The sequence below is a fragment of the Saccoglossus kowalevskii genome, chromosome 11, assembly GCF_978046115.1.
Source record: "Saccoglossus kowalevskii chromosome 11, keSacKowa6.1, whole genome shotgun sequence".
Lineage (NCBI taxonomy): Eukaryota > Metazoa > Hemichordata > Enteropneusta > Harrimaniidae > Saccoglossus > Saccoglossus kowalevskii.
The window spans coordinates 33,859,222-33,873,321 of record NC_140651.1 but is presented as its reverse complement, the minus strand read 5'-3'; the positions used below and the strand labels follow the sequence as shown (position 1 = coordinate 33,873,321).

The 14,100-nt window shown below is 37.4% G+C and overlaps 1 protein-coding gene across 1 annotated transcript in view; it reads right to left on the bottom strand.

Moving 5' to 3' along the window:
• Positions 1-339: 339 nt before the first annotated feature.
• Positions 340-14,100, bottom strand: part of LOC100378802 (transmembrane protein 39A-like) — a 31,468-nt gene continuing 17,707 nt past the window's right edge. The window contains exons 5-8 of the mRNA XM_002731771.3: positions 5,802-6,042; positions 5,158-5,342; positions 4,390-4,510; positions 340-607 (exon numbers count right to left, since the gene is read on the bottom strand). Coding sequence (XP_002731817.3) covers positions 392-607; positions 4,390-4,510; positions 5,158-5,342; positions 5,802-6,042 — 763 coding nt within the window. The 3' untranslated portion in view covers positions 340-391. The remainder of the gene's footprint in view (positions 608-4,389; positions 4,511-5,157; positions 5,343-5,801; positions 6,043-14,100) is intronic.

Here is a 14,100-nt window from a genome sequence, read left to right as displayed (position 1 = left end):
CTACTACAATGAACGTCTATCTGCAATAGTGATCAAGATATAATAGTTGCGCCTTTTTAATGAGGTCACATGACTATATTGTCATTAAATATTTTGATCAAATGTGTCTTCAATATAACACTGTGCAAATGTCTATCTGTAATAGTTTACCCAATATGACTCCAGTAAGCTGTTAACTACTATATCTCCCCAGCACAGAGGGCGGGGGGAAAATAATATGTCCTCATCAATTATGAAAAACATTTCTCTACTTTCAACCTCTATCTCTAGATTTTTTTCCCTGGCTCTTGATTGATAAAGTCCAAGTTTTACTAAGAATATAACACAACAAAATTCATATTAGAGAGATAAAAAAATTTATTTTTATAATATTAAAGTGATAACAGTGTACTCATTTTTCATCTTTTAGAGAATAAACTTTTCCAAGAGCAAATCGATCTCTGAGAATCTTAAAAAGAATATAATAGTTTGAAAAAAGCATTAATGACAATGTAATGATGTGGTTCCAATGAGACGACCTAAGCAGTAAGTAAAGCTGGTATAATATGAGTGACAGTTGCAGGCTGATCAACCAATTCAGAAGCCTTAACGGCTTATGGAACATAAACTGAAAACAAGAATATTAATAATATATTTACTCGTCACTATATGACACATGCCTAAAAGTCATGATACAGTCCCTGTCATTTTTAATGTAAGAGTATATATGAGTGCATATATACATATCTGGTGATACATGCACGTTATATCTCTCAAAATGTATTACACTTTAACAGCTCAGGCAAATCGTTTTGTTGTGCAACAGATTTAAACCAAATCCATCAATGATTACCCAAAATATAGTTCCAAAATGGTTTGATAATGTTGCATTAGTTATTCTGATTGACACTTGTATGATATGCATGATTCAAACTGGAGTCAGCTGTGTGATTTATTCCTTTAATAGTCTGTATATGATATTCATGTCTGTATTATTTATTCTGACTGTCACAATATTACAGACAGGATGGAGTCAGTTGCGGCTATTTAGAAACAGGAATAACAAATCATGACACAAATGCTCTGATGTGCAATTCCAATGTATATTTTAGCTTTAAATGACCGCCATTCGGTCATTTTTAATGGGATCTTGACACAAATGCAGGTCTGATATATGTGTGAAGTTTGAACTTGATAGGTCCAGACATGTCAGAAATATGAATTCGGAACTGCATGCACAAGTATTGAGAATGCATAGTCTCTGTTCTGAATTAAATACACAGTCCATCACTAGTAGCGATTCACAATCATTTGTAGCTATACATGTACCGGATTCTGCTGTAAATTTGCCCAGGGCCGTTAAACGGCAGATCGGGTTTTTAAAAAAATAAATTGGGACCAAGAAACGACCCAGGGCGATTTTTCTGCAGTTTTTTAAAGTGTTATTTTAATCTTTTTTGATGCCTAAAGGTTTCGCCGTAGTCATTGACGCCTATTCAAGAGTATTGATGTTTATTGCGACTAGCGTGAATGGGTTAGCTTCGTTTTGGCAACAAGCTGTTATCGCTGTAAAGAATGTTAAATTATTCTTCAAATGCTCAGTTTATCTTTTGAAAACAACTAATTTTTTTATTTAAAAACAAATCATTGGTTAATTATCGATTTGACCTGTCAGGTCAAAGAACACAGTCTCAGGTCAAACATGGCAGATATTCATTTCTACCGCATCGATCGCTGAAAATGCGAACGGAATCATTCTCTTATGATGAAACAAGTTGAAATTTATTTGCATTTCATAACAATTCAACAAATTTATTTTTTGCATGTTATTATAATCATTACTAGGTATTATATTATAGCATTATCAATACCAGTGGATTTTATGACGTCATTGCAGCAGATTATTCGCGATAATGTATTACATTATTGAGCATCAAGGCCCTGTCCCATGGATATGAATACAATGTTGATTTCGAAAACGAATAAAGAATAAACTATTGAAAAAGAAGAAATATTGTTAGATAACAAGTATTTAATATCAAACTCGACATCAAATTAAATGATCCATAACCAATAACAGCGGATTTCAATATCGAAATCAGACAATAGTTGAAGGCATCGTCGTCTGCTCTGTACGCTAACGCGCGTTAGGTCGAAGTGTTTCATCTAGTACGCGCGCTTCTAGATTCCGCGACTGGTGCTGCTGTCCTGGTGGTCTCCTGATTAGTTCGCCTTATCGTGTTGTTGAAGTGAGGCTAACCGAGGATAATTTATACAAACAAATGCGATAAACAAAATGGGGGTACAATGTATGTCTACGAGTACAGAGAGATGAATTTGTTCTGTTTTTGTACTATAAAATTTGCGAAACGAGATCGACGAAAGACCGACGTGACTCTTATTTCCTCGGCGTCGACTCCCGGTAAATGTAAGAGTTCGGGCACAGTTTGTATAAATAAATGAAAGTATCCGTGTTCCCAGTTGTGTATCTGTTTATTGATACAGTGAGATTAAAATCACTGTTGGTTCTCCTTCTAGGATGGCTAACACCCACTGGCTTTCCGGTCATGTTCGTTCGCCCGCTACGCTACGTTTGGCTTCATAGTATTCGTCAAATCCCGCCCTCCCGTGAAATTTAAACTAACTATTACACAGAAAGGACAGTTGCCAATAATATCTACCTTGATTGTTTGACAACAGTAGTAGGATGGGGTAACAATGCAACTACGTACATGTGCCCCGGGTACGCATCCCTACGCACAGTCGATCCAGCTGGACCACGGCAGCGATCTAGTGTAGTGTAGTGCAAGCCGCGGTGGACACCGATACGGCGTACCAGTCCCCGACACCAGTCACGGTGTGCCGTTCGCTCGGGCGATCACTGTAATGCTACTCCACATCACACATCAGTCACTCATTCACTCGCAATGTAAATGAGTTCAATACAATTATATTTGATGGACTAAAACTAGTTTCTTTCTTAGTTTGCCATACGAGATTGTGGAAACAATTTCCAGAAAGACATTTTAGATTATTCAGATTCACGAACTATTCCGTTCACTGTAGATTTTTCTCCAAATTTTGTTCACGCCTCGTACATATATGTCGTACAAAGTGAGCTTTTGCCCATTATGGGTTGGCGGGTCGTTCATTATTGTTTAAATAATCAACAATTGTAAAACGCAGATGACCATTTGCTACTAAGCAATGCAGCTGCAGTTCGTTTTTATTTGAAACGTCTTTTACTAATAAAATGAAACAATATAATTGTATTTGGCTCATGAGGTTCATTAATGTGATTTTTTTGGAGAAAGATGCGATGTCTACTTTTTAATCCAGCAAGAAAAAAATGTATAAAATTTTAGATTAGCTTCTGTAATAGTTTCTTTCGTTTTGGGTGGTCCAACTGCCGGCATTGAAAATCGGCTTAGGTGGATTTTTCAATGAAAATATAAGACCCTAAAAATATTTGATGATAATTTTTTGAAAATTTGAATCCAAAATAAGGGCCCACTAGCCGTGAAACCGCCCAAGGCGATTTTTCGGATGGGCGAATTTACGGCAGAATCCGGTAGTTATGTATTCTGTTGTTGCAGAAAAAATTTGGTTCACTGGGTGACAAATGTAATGGGCAACCAAATGCCAGCATTATAGTAAATTCAAACAAATAATGTGAGCATTATCAGAGAAGTTTCAACCACTTTATGCAAAACTACTGAAATTGGATCAGACTGCAAAACAACAAAGTTGCAGTGCACTGATTTCAAAGTAAAAATGGCAATTTTTTTTTTTTTAAAAACTGGCGAATCACAATTTCGGAAAGGTAAACTAAGACTGTGCAGGTCATTTGAATTGTAGTTTACCAGTTCAAACCCCATTCATGATGGACTCTGGAAATATATTCAATGATGTTCATTGACTGGGTTTCATGACTTCATGATTCAATTGGGAATCATTCGGAAGGATGATCGCTTTATAGAATGTGGCCCAGAAAACAGAAATACCCCGAAAGTGGTTAGAGGGTGCTTAATCGAGCATGGGCACTAAGTTGGTCAAGTATGGTAAGTTTAAACCATATCAGTTCACACACGACTGAGATCCAGTTTGGGAATGGTGAAAATGTGTGATTTTGATACATTTTTAGCCATCAGTTATTCAGCCATCTTGAATAGAAAGGTGAAACAAAGGGATGTACATATGTCCGATACAATGTCTGATACATGTGTTAGGTTTGAACTTCATCAGAACAGGTATATGTAGACACAAGTTGGGATAGAGATGCACAGACGCACACATGGAGTTCAATCCAATTTTCCGACTATGTCTGAACAAACACTAATAAATGATGTATACTGGTAATCACGATCTATATGAACTAGACACAGAATATAAAAATACAATTATACTTACATAAAATCGTGCATGTGAGCTGTCAGCTGGATATGCAACATTTTGTGGCCCCATTGCTTTATATAAACCTTTGTTATATCGTACCAGTACACCTTGTGGCCATACAGTCATATCAGACCAACTGAAATATAAAATACATTTTATTTAGTCTCTCATAAAACAGGGATGCCCACTTGAGGCAAGTACCAGTGCTCTCCTTAGGGAAATGGCATAGAGGTAATTTGCATAAAAATGTTAATCGTTTCTATTGTAGTAATTATTATGCTAAGTTATATTTATTGTTTATCCAAAATTAAATAATTTCATGCCAGGCTCTGGACATTGAATGTCCCTGTTGTCTCTCCTGATGTTTTTGTTACTTACAAATTTCATGTACGAGTGCTGAAAGATTTTTGCCACAGAAGCCATTCATGTTTGGGACTACTGTAAAATCTGTATTAGAAGTCACATCCCTAATAGAAGCTGCATCAATTTTTTCTGAACAATTAAGAACCAAAATTTTACTATTTCTCATATGTGTAGGTGCTCTCATAGAAGACAATTCACCCCTGTTGTATTGTACCATTTTAATAGAAGATTTCTAATACAGATTTTACAGTACATGACAAGGCATGTGTAAATGACTTAGTGAAATTTCACAAAATCGGTAAAGCGTTATACAGTGATATAACTTTGTACACGTGCAATGATAAAATGCCTGACTAACACGGACCGACTGCTCACACACAATTGTATAAGAAAATAATTCAGACCATGATTAAGACTTACACATGCTGTGGTGTGTTACTGTATCCATGGTCAATTCTCTGCCATTTTCCTAAATGCAATGCACATCGATGCAGGACATCACAATACTTGGATGGCATCAGGTGTGTGGTAAACATAACAAAAGAGTTCAACCAGACAAAACCAATATGTTGACATGACCACCATATATCAAAGTACAAGGAATTCTGCAAAAAAGTAAATGTAAAGTGTCATAATTACATACTAGTAGTTCATTCTGCATACTGTTTTATGGGGTTCACCAAAACTAAATCCACTAAATACATACGTTTTCTATGGAGTCACAGTTACACAGTTGTATATAGCAGTACTTACATTCTATGGGCATTACCATCACAAAATAATAATAATAATAATAATAATAATAATAATAACATAATCACTATGTTAACATATATACACATTTCTTTCAGAGATAATTAAAAATTTGACAGCCATACTGTTGAAAGAAGGCGCGTTACACAGACTTCTCCATACAGTAAAGCCCACTAGCCAATGGTAAATATTGGATTTTGATAAGGCAAATATAACTGAATGTGTAACATTCGTAAAACAGTAAAAAGACATTTGATAGCACAATCACAATGTAGACATTTATTGAGAATTAAAATTGGTGTTATACTAACCTGCACAAAACAGACTGGTACAAATCCAACATAATATGCACAAACCATAGAATTAAATAAAACTTGTTTAATTTTGGCATTAAAATCAAAACGTAGGAGGTCTACTTCATGTCTGATGGCGTCTGGAGACAATGTGCATTTATGATGTGGTAGAACAGCTGTGTTGAATTGATGTAATTCTTCAGTGTTAGCCTTATCTGGTTCTAAAGTAGAACCATACAGTAAGAAGTAAGATACTAACCTGAAAGACAATAAATAAATCAAACAAAGCTTAGAAAGAAAAATTAATCCAAAATTACTTGTACTTAAGATATTGATGGAATAGCTGAAAACTAATTATGTAAATCAGGTAACGGATATGAACAGATTTGAGTGTAAAACTAATAAGGCCTGCGTAATGTAATATAATATCTATGTACCAAGTTTCATTGAAATGTGATTAGAACAAAAAAACTATGAATTATTATTAGAGAATTAATATGAACAAATTTCAACCCAAAATTAATCAGGCCTGTCTATTGTCCTAAAGCATTTATGTACAAAATTTTATTCCAATGTTATGATCAGTAATTGAGATATCAGTGTTAATTATTTTAATAAGGTGATTAATAAGCATAAATATTTACCAAAAACTAATTGGGTCTCTGCTTAGTCCTAGGTTCATTGAAATGTGATGATGAATACTAAAGTTTCATTAAAATCCAATTAGTGGTTCTTTATATATCAGTGGAACATTCATGGAAAAAATAACTAATTATGCAAATTAGTTAATTAATATGTACACATATTTACCCCAAAACTAATCAGGTCTCTGCACAGTCCTTAAGTAACTATGTACCAAGTTTCATTGGAATGTGATGATTACTACTTCAAATATCAAAAGCTGAAAATTAATTAATTATGCAAATTAGGTGATGTACTGATATTACCGTACTTCCCCTGAGTATAAGCCCAGGGGCCTGAACATGTAAAATCGGGAAAATTAGAGGGTGGGTTTATACTCGAGGACCACCTTAGAAAAGATATTTGGGGGTGGGGGTTAAAATTGTAACCCTCTTCCCGACCTCGAAAAATCATCAAAATTACATTTGGAGATTTTTTGATTTCCACGACACTTTTTACAATGAAGAAACAAATATGTTCATAAAAATACACACATTTTATTACAATACGGTTTACATACCGGGTAGAGTCTGAATTTACGGTGCAAAAATGGGTAGGGTCTGTGGGAAAACTGTCGAAGGCAAGATCTTTATCATTATCTTGGTTGTAGAATGTTTTTGATCGCTCGCACACTCTCGATACAAAGCAATTTCCGCCATACTGTTTTTCATCATGATTTGACCTGAACAACTTCCTTTGACCTAACAGGTCATGTCTTTCGTTAACCAATCAAAATGCTGTGTCGTACAGACGAATTTTTTTAACGTAATGCGGAAGTAAATTACCGCGATGTTAAAATGCGATCTGATTTCGACAAAAAACGGTGATTTTTTCCCAAAAGCTGTTTCGAAAAGTTGTCGTGGATGCTTATCCACTTGTGTTTTTCCTTATTGATTCATATTTGTTGTTGTTTATTCAGTTTTATTCTTTTGCATTCGTAATTTAGTTATATTATTAGATCATGTTTTGCTTTATCTATTCGTTCACAAGCAGTATTAGCTGAGATATAGCCAGTAGAAGCTATTACATGTCAAGATTTCACACTTCAATACATGTATCTCTATTATAAATTAACAGAGAGTCGAGTTACATAAGCCATTTAATAATAATCAATAGACAGCACGAACGCAATAGGAATCAGTTGCAAGGTCGATAACATTGAAAACCTATCACTGTGTCTCCCTCCTATTTTAATCAATAGGTGTGAATCCTACTGAACCCTATAAAAGGGGCATTCTATAGTGTATTTATCAGTTGCCTTCTTGTTACATTGTAGTTTCTTTGTTGTAACATCGCCATAATAAACAGTGTATTGTTTAAAAGTACATTACGCTTCCTTTATTGTAACTCTACGATCCAATGCATGCAGTTTCAACCTGATCGAATGTGAGCGAATATCACCCACATTTTGGTGCCGAGACCAAGATACTCAACAATTCTAACTAGATTCTGCAGTGCATTCTACTCAAGACTGTTAACAACCTACCAGCAACATGTCTGACAACGAAATTCAACACGTCAACGACGCCGCCGCAGAAATCAACATATCTCAACAGAAAATAAACAGAACAACGGCGAGGAGGCAACTCACCACGATAATGAACCAGATAGAACCGCTGATCCGGGACTACGAACAAAAAGAAAACAAAAAACTGGCTTTCCAACAAATTCAACGACTATATGATGTCTCAAAGATACGGATGGAACGACTGCTCGCTGTCGACGCCGAGATATTCAACGCAGTTCCACCCGAACACCCAGAATTCAACAAGACCGATCTATATGAAATCGAAGAGGTTTACTACAGCTAATGCGGGAAATTCAAGAGCTGATACCGCACAACAAGTAAGCCAGCCAACACAAGTTGAATCTACGCAACAACCAACCAGATTTAAGTCCATACAACTGCCAAAACTTGAGATCCCTACGTTTCACGGAGATACTCTCCTCTGGACTGAGTTTTACGACACGTACAACGCTGCCATTCATTCAGACAATCAGCTATCGAATGTGCAGAACGTTACCTACAAAATGTATCTCCGCAGTTTTCTTGGAGGTGAAGCAAAGTGACTGATTGACGGGTTAGCCACTACCGACGTCAACTACACCACTGCCATGGACCTACTCGAAAAACGGTATGGCAACAAACAAGCTATCATCAATGCATACATGACATCTCTATGGGAGCAAGTACCGCCAGAAAACAACCCGACCAGCTTACGAATTGGAAACAATAATTCGGGGCTTGAAGAATCTCGGCGAAGGCGAAACTAATTATGGGAAACTACTCATACCACTCCTTTTACAGAAGTTGCCCATAGAATTCCAACGCCAGCTAGCTCGAGCCAACTCGGATCACGAATGGACATTGTCACATTCACAGTCAGCTGGCGCACATCTGATATAATAATAAAATAAATGCGATATTTAATTTATGGGGGCTGCCATAAGTTGTCTCTTATTTAGATTTATGCGTCATTCAAGATGGCGGCCCCCATATAGTAAATATCGTATTTATTTTATTATCACGTGTGCGCCAGCTGACTGTGGTCACATCTAAGTCAACTAATGCTGAACGAAATACGTATTCTAACAATTGGCGAAATGCCAAATCTTGACAGCCCACAAAACTCGACCGTTGCAGCATTCTACACGAGAACAGCATCCGGTAATTATAACACGGCTACAAATAGTTATTCTGCAACCACTGGACATAATCCTGTAAATAACTACAACCCCGGGTGCAAAAGACCATCGCAACGACAGTGTGTGTACTGTGATGAACAACACAATCCCGCAAACTGTGTCAAGATTTCCAACCATAGGGAAAGACTGGACATCGTCAAACGGAAACAACTTTGTTATAATTGTCTCGGGAACCATGCTGTTAAACATTGCAAGTCCCGCTGCACGTGTAGACATTGTCAAGGTAAACACCATACGTCACTCCATGACAACAGAACTGTTTCCAGCCAATCAGAAATCCAAAATACTAACGTGAGCATGAATTTTACACATGCTTCACACAATTTGACTAAACCAAAACACTTGTATCAGGGGAGATGTGCACCTGATTCGCGAACACGTCGTGTATTACTAAAAACAGCCCAAATTCCAACTTCATATGGGGGCAATACTGCACTCGCAACAGTATTATTCGACGAAGGAGCTGATCGATCCTTTGTAACTGAACAGTTTGCCCAGACTGTCAACGCAAAAGTACACAGCACAGAAGTTATTAGTCTGAAGTCTTTTGCAACTCTGCAACTACATCAACGTGATGGTAACCAGGCACCTATCGATCTCCTTTATGTAAAGGAAATTTCGGACAATCTTACAAACAATGTAAACACCGATATAAACCAACTCCAATACCTGCGCAAACTCAAGCTCGCACATCCAATCACTGATGCACCTACTATGACAATAGACATATTAATAGGTGCAGACCGGTATTGGGACTTTGTTGGAAACCACGTCGTCCGAGGCAACGGTCCTACAGCTGTCAGCTCATCCTTTGGATACCTACTGTCAGGGCCCATTTACACTGGTCAATCTGGTAATAATCAAGTATAGACTTTTCATCTAACTGCTATCAAGTCTGACGATGAACTGCTCACCAAGAACGTCGCCTTGTACTGGGAGCTAGAATCTATCGGTATCCGCGATGTGATGAACCCCCCAGAAAAGAAGACCACACAGGACGAACAATTTCATAATTATACTACAAATTGTTTGTCTGAAGAAAATAATCGTTTTACTGCAAAACTACCTTGGAAGCCAAATCACAACCCATTACCAACGAACTTTGACATTGCGAATAAACGCACTCGTTACATGATCAAGAAAATGACATGTGATTTTGCTTACATCTACGATAAGGTGGTTTCTAATCAACTAGAAAATGGTTTCATCGAGCGTGTACAGCAAGCAGACACCTCCAGTGGTCACTCTCTTCCACATCACTCCGTGAAACGCGATAGCTCTACAACTCCAATTCGAGTTGAGTACAACTGCAGTGCGACCTCAGCCATGGGACAACCCAGCTTAAATGATTGTTTGGAAACAGGACCACCTCTACTAAACGATTTAACCGCAATCTTGCTTCGTTTTCAGTCCAACCCGATCGCTTTAGCAAGTGACATCGAAAAGGCCGTCCTGCAGATAAGGCTTGCCAATGAAGACCGAAAATATACAAAGTTCCTATGGCTATCGGACATTAATGACCCAAACAGTGAGTTTATCACATATCAATTCACTTCCGTATTGTTTGGGGCCACATGTAGCCCATTCATATTAAATGCCGCTGTCAAGAATCGACTGAATAACCATCCGGAAGTACCAGCAGCTAAAGATTTACAACATAATATTTACGTTGATGACGTAATTACTGGCAGTCGTGATACCAATGAAGCCATACAGTTTTATGAAGACTCTACCAAATTATTATCTGCACGTGGATTTACCCTCCGATCATGGAGTACGAATGACTTAACTATTCGTAAAGCAGCTATCCGGGACAACAAGGCAAACCCAAATACTACTGTCAGTGTACTAGGCGTGAAATGGAATACCGACAGTGACGTCCTCTACATGAAACAACTAGACTCACCAAACATCAACACTATGACTACAAAACGTAACGTAGTCAGTTTTGCAGCAAGCCTCTATGACCCACTAGGTCTTTTCTCACCAGTCCATGTTCATGCGAAGTTACTCATCCAGTCACTATGGAAACTAATTCTCCATTGGGATACCCCTATATCGGACGAACTCAAGCGCGACTGGGTAAATATAGCTCACGACTTACGGGAAGTAACCAACATTCGTATCAACCGACGTTCTTCTCCAATGACAACAACAACAAGAACGAAATACACGCCTTGTCCGACGCCTCAACCAAAGCTTACAGTGGTGTTGTTTACATAAAATCGGGAAATCAAACCACACTGGTGATGTCAAAAACACGTGTTGCACCAATCAAGAACAACACACTAACATTGCCTAGACTTGAACTCATGGCTGCAGTAGTAGCAACCCGACTTAGTAAGTTTGTCACTTCCGCATTGTCTACATCACCCGTCATGTTTTATGGTCAGACTCCCAGATTGTACTACACTGGATCAATAATCGTGGCAAACCAGATCAGTTCACTACAAACAGCATAACGAAGATCAACAGCTTCCCGCAAGAGAGCATGTATGTACCAACCAACTCTAACCCAGCAGATTTATTAACACGTGGACTTAACCCTAAGGAATTACGTAATTCTACGCTCTGGTGGCAAGGTCCAGAATGGTTAGGAAATTATGCTTTATGGCCTGTTTGTGAACTCTTTGTCTCCGATCGCAAATCGGACGCAACTGTTAATCATTTGCAAAAGAGTCAATCGGCCAATCACAAAGTTATATTCGCTGGAGATAAGTGACTTCTAGTCAACAAACATACCAAAGAGAAAACGTCGCCAAAAGCGCATTCTCCGACCCCATCTACAACTTCAAACGCAACGCAAACTCCTACTCCAGACAGCCATTCATTCTACCTCAGACGAACTACGTGCAAAGCCGCTATACAGACTCAAGAAAGGATTCATCAGCTGTCATTTATGAACTGTCTAAGGTCGCTATATAAGACCTAGTGTGTTACGTACATTATTTAACTTTAACCGTTATGAACTATTTCAGGTCACACCTTACGTGAATTCTATGTATGCATGTATTCTAAGCTGATGTATCAACATTGAAAACCTATCACTGTGTCTCCCTCTTATTTTAATCAATAGGTGTGAATCCTACTGAACCCTATAAAAGGGGCATTCTATAGTGTATTCATCAGTTGCCTTCTTGTTACATTGTAGTTTCTTTGTTGTAACATCGCCATAATAAACAGTGTATTGTTTAAATGTACATTACGCTTCCTTTATTGTAACTCTACGATCCAATGCATGCAGTTTCAACCTGATCGAATGTGAGCGAATATCACCCACAAAAGTAAACTGAGATTGGCCAACAAGTCATGTCGAAGAATAGTTTGCTCATTCACATCCCATTCACGAAGGTCTCAATGGACATGATTATTTGAAGAAGTAGCAAGTACTTTTCCATATTGAGAGATATTGCTCTGGAATAGCATTCAAAATCAGCCATTTTTAATACATGTATATATATAACATGATGTATAACAAATATATAAAATTTAAATATAATAAGTCAAAGCATTTAAGAGATATTGCTCTAGAAGCCCAATCATTAAAACAAAATGGCCGCCAGTCAGCCATTTTGAATCCAATCTGAAAAATAAAATGACGAGCATCAGGAACCTGTAATGTCTAATGTATGTACCAAGTTTGAACGAAATCCACCCATAAATGCTTGATATTTGATGATTTTTTAGCACAAAAATGACCACCATTTGGCCATTTTGAATAGGATCGTCAAACCAATATATCTGTTTATCTATGACATGATGTATAATGAATATTTAAAATTGGAAAAAAATTATCAGTCAAAACAAGTCGGAGATATGGGTCTAGAAGCCTATTCATTAAAACAAAATGGCCGCCAGACAGCCATTTTGAATCGGATCTGAAAAATAAATGATATGCATCAGGAACCTGTAATGTCTAATATATGTACCAAGTTTGAACAAAATCCATCCATAAATGCCATAAATGCTTGATATTTGATGTTTGTTTAGCACAAAAAAGGCCAACATTCGGCCATTTTGAATAGGATTGTCAAATCAATATATCTGTATTTAAAATTTGAACATAATCAGTGAAAGCAAGTCATTAATACAAAATGGCCGCCAGTCGGCCATTTTAAATCTTATCTGAAAAACAAAATTATTTGCATCAAGGTCCCATAATGTCTAATGTATATACCAAGTTTGAACAAAATCCATCTGTAAACAGCCGAGAAATGGTTGATTTTTAAGCACAAAAATGGCCGCCATTCGGCCATCTTGAATCAGATCGTGAAACAAATTGACGTGCATATGTATAATATCATGTATGATGTATGTGTGAAGTTTGATTGTGATTGGTCCAGGCATTTCTAAGATACAGGTCAGGACACACGCACAGACGCACGCACGCACTGACACACGGAGGTCAAAACATAAGTCCCCGTTTTCGGACTGCGTCCGAACAGAGACTAAAAACGATGTTCAATGACCATTTTTGGAGTTTCTAAAACCACTACTCAAAATTTTAGGAATATGGATTAATTACTTCAGTATTGCAACATCGGGATTCATCGTGAGTAAATAACAGAATAGAAAAGGTGCGAACCATGTTCCGTAGGCTCGCCGGCCATGCACTCTGAAATTAAAGGAGTTTTCTTGTAAAAGCAGGAACCAAACTACCATACCAATCACGATTATTATGCAATGAAATACACTTTTCACTTGCATATTTTAAGAAATGTCGTTGACGCCTGGTAAAACCCTCTGCCTATACTCGGGGATGCCCTCAACTTGTCTAAAAATAGAGGTTGGGCTTATACTCAGGAGGGGCTTATACTCGGGGAAGTACGGTATCCTAAAAACTATCAGGTCTGTGCAGTGTCCTATGATATCTATGTACCAAGTTTCATTGAAATGTGATGATTACTACTTGAAATATCAAAAGCTGAAA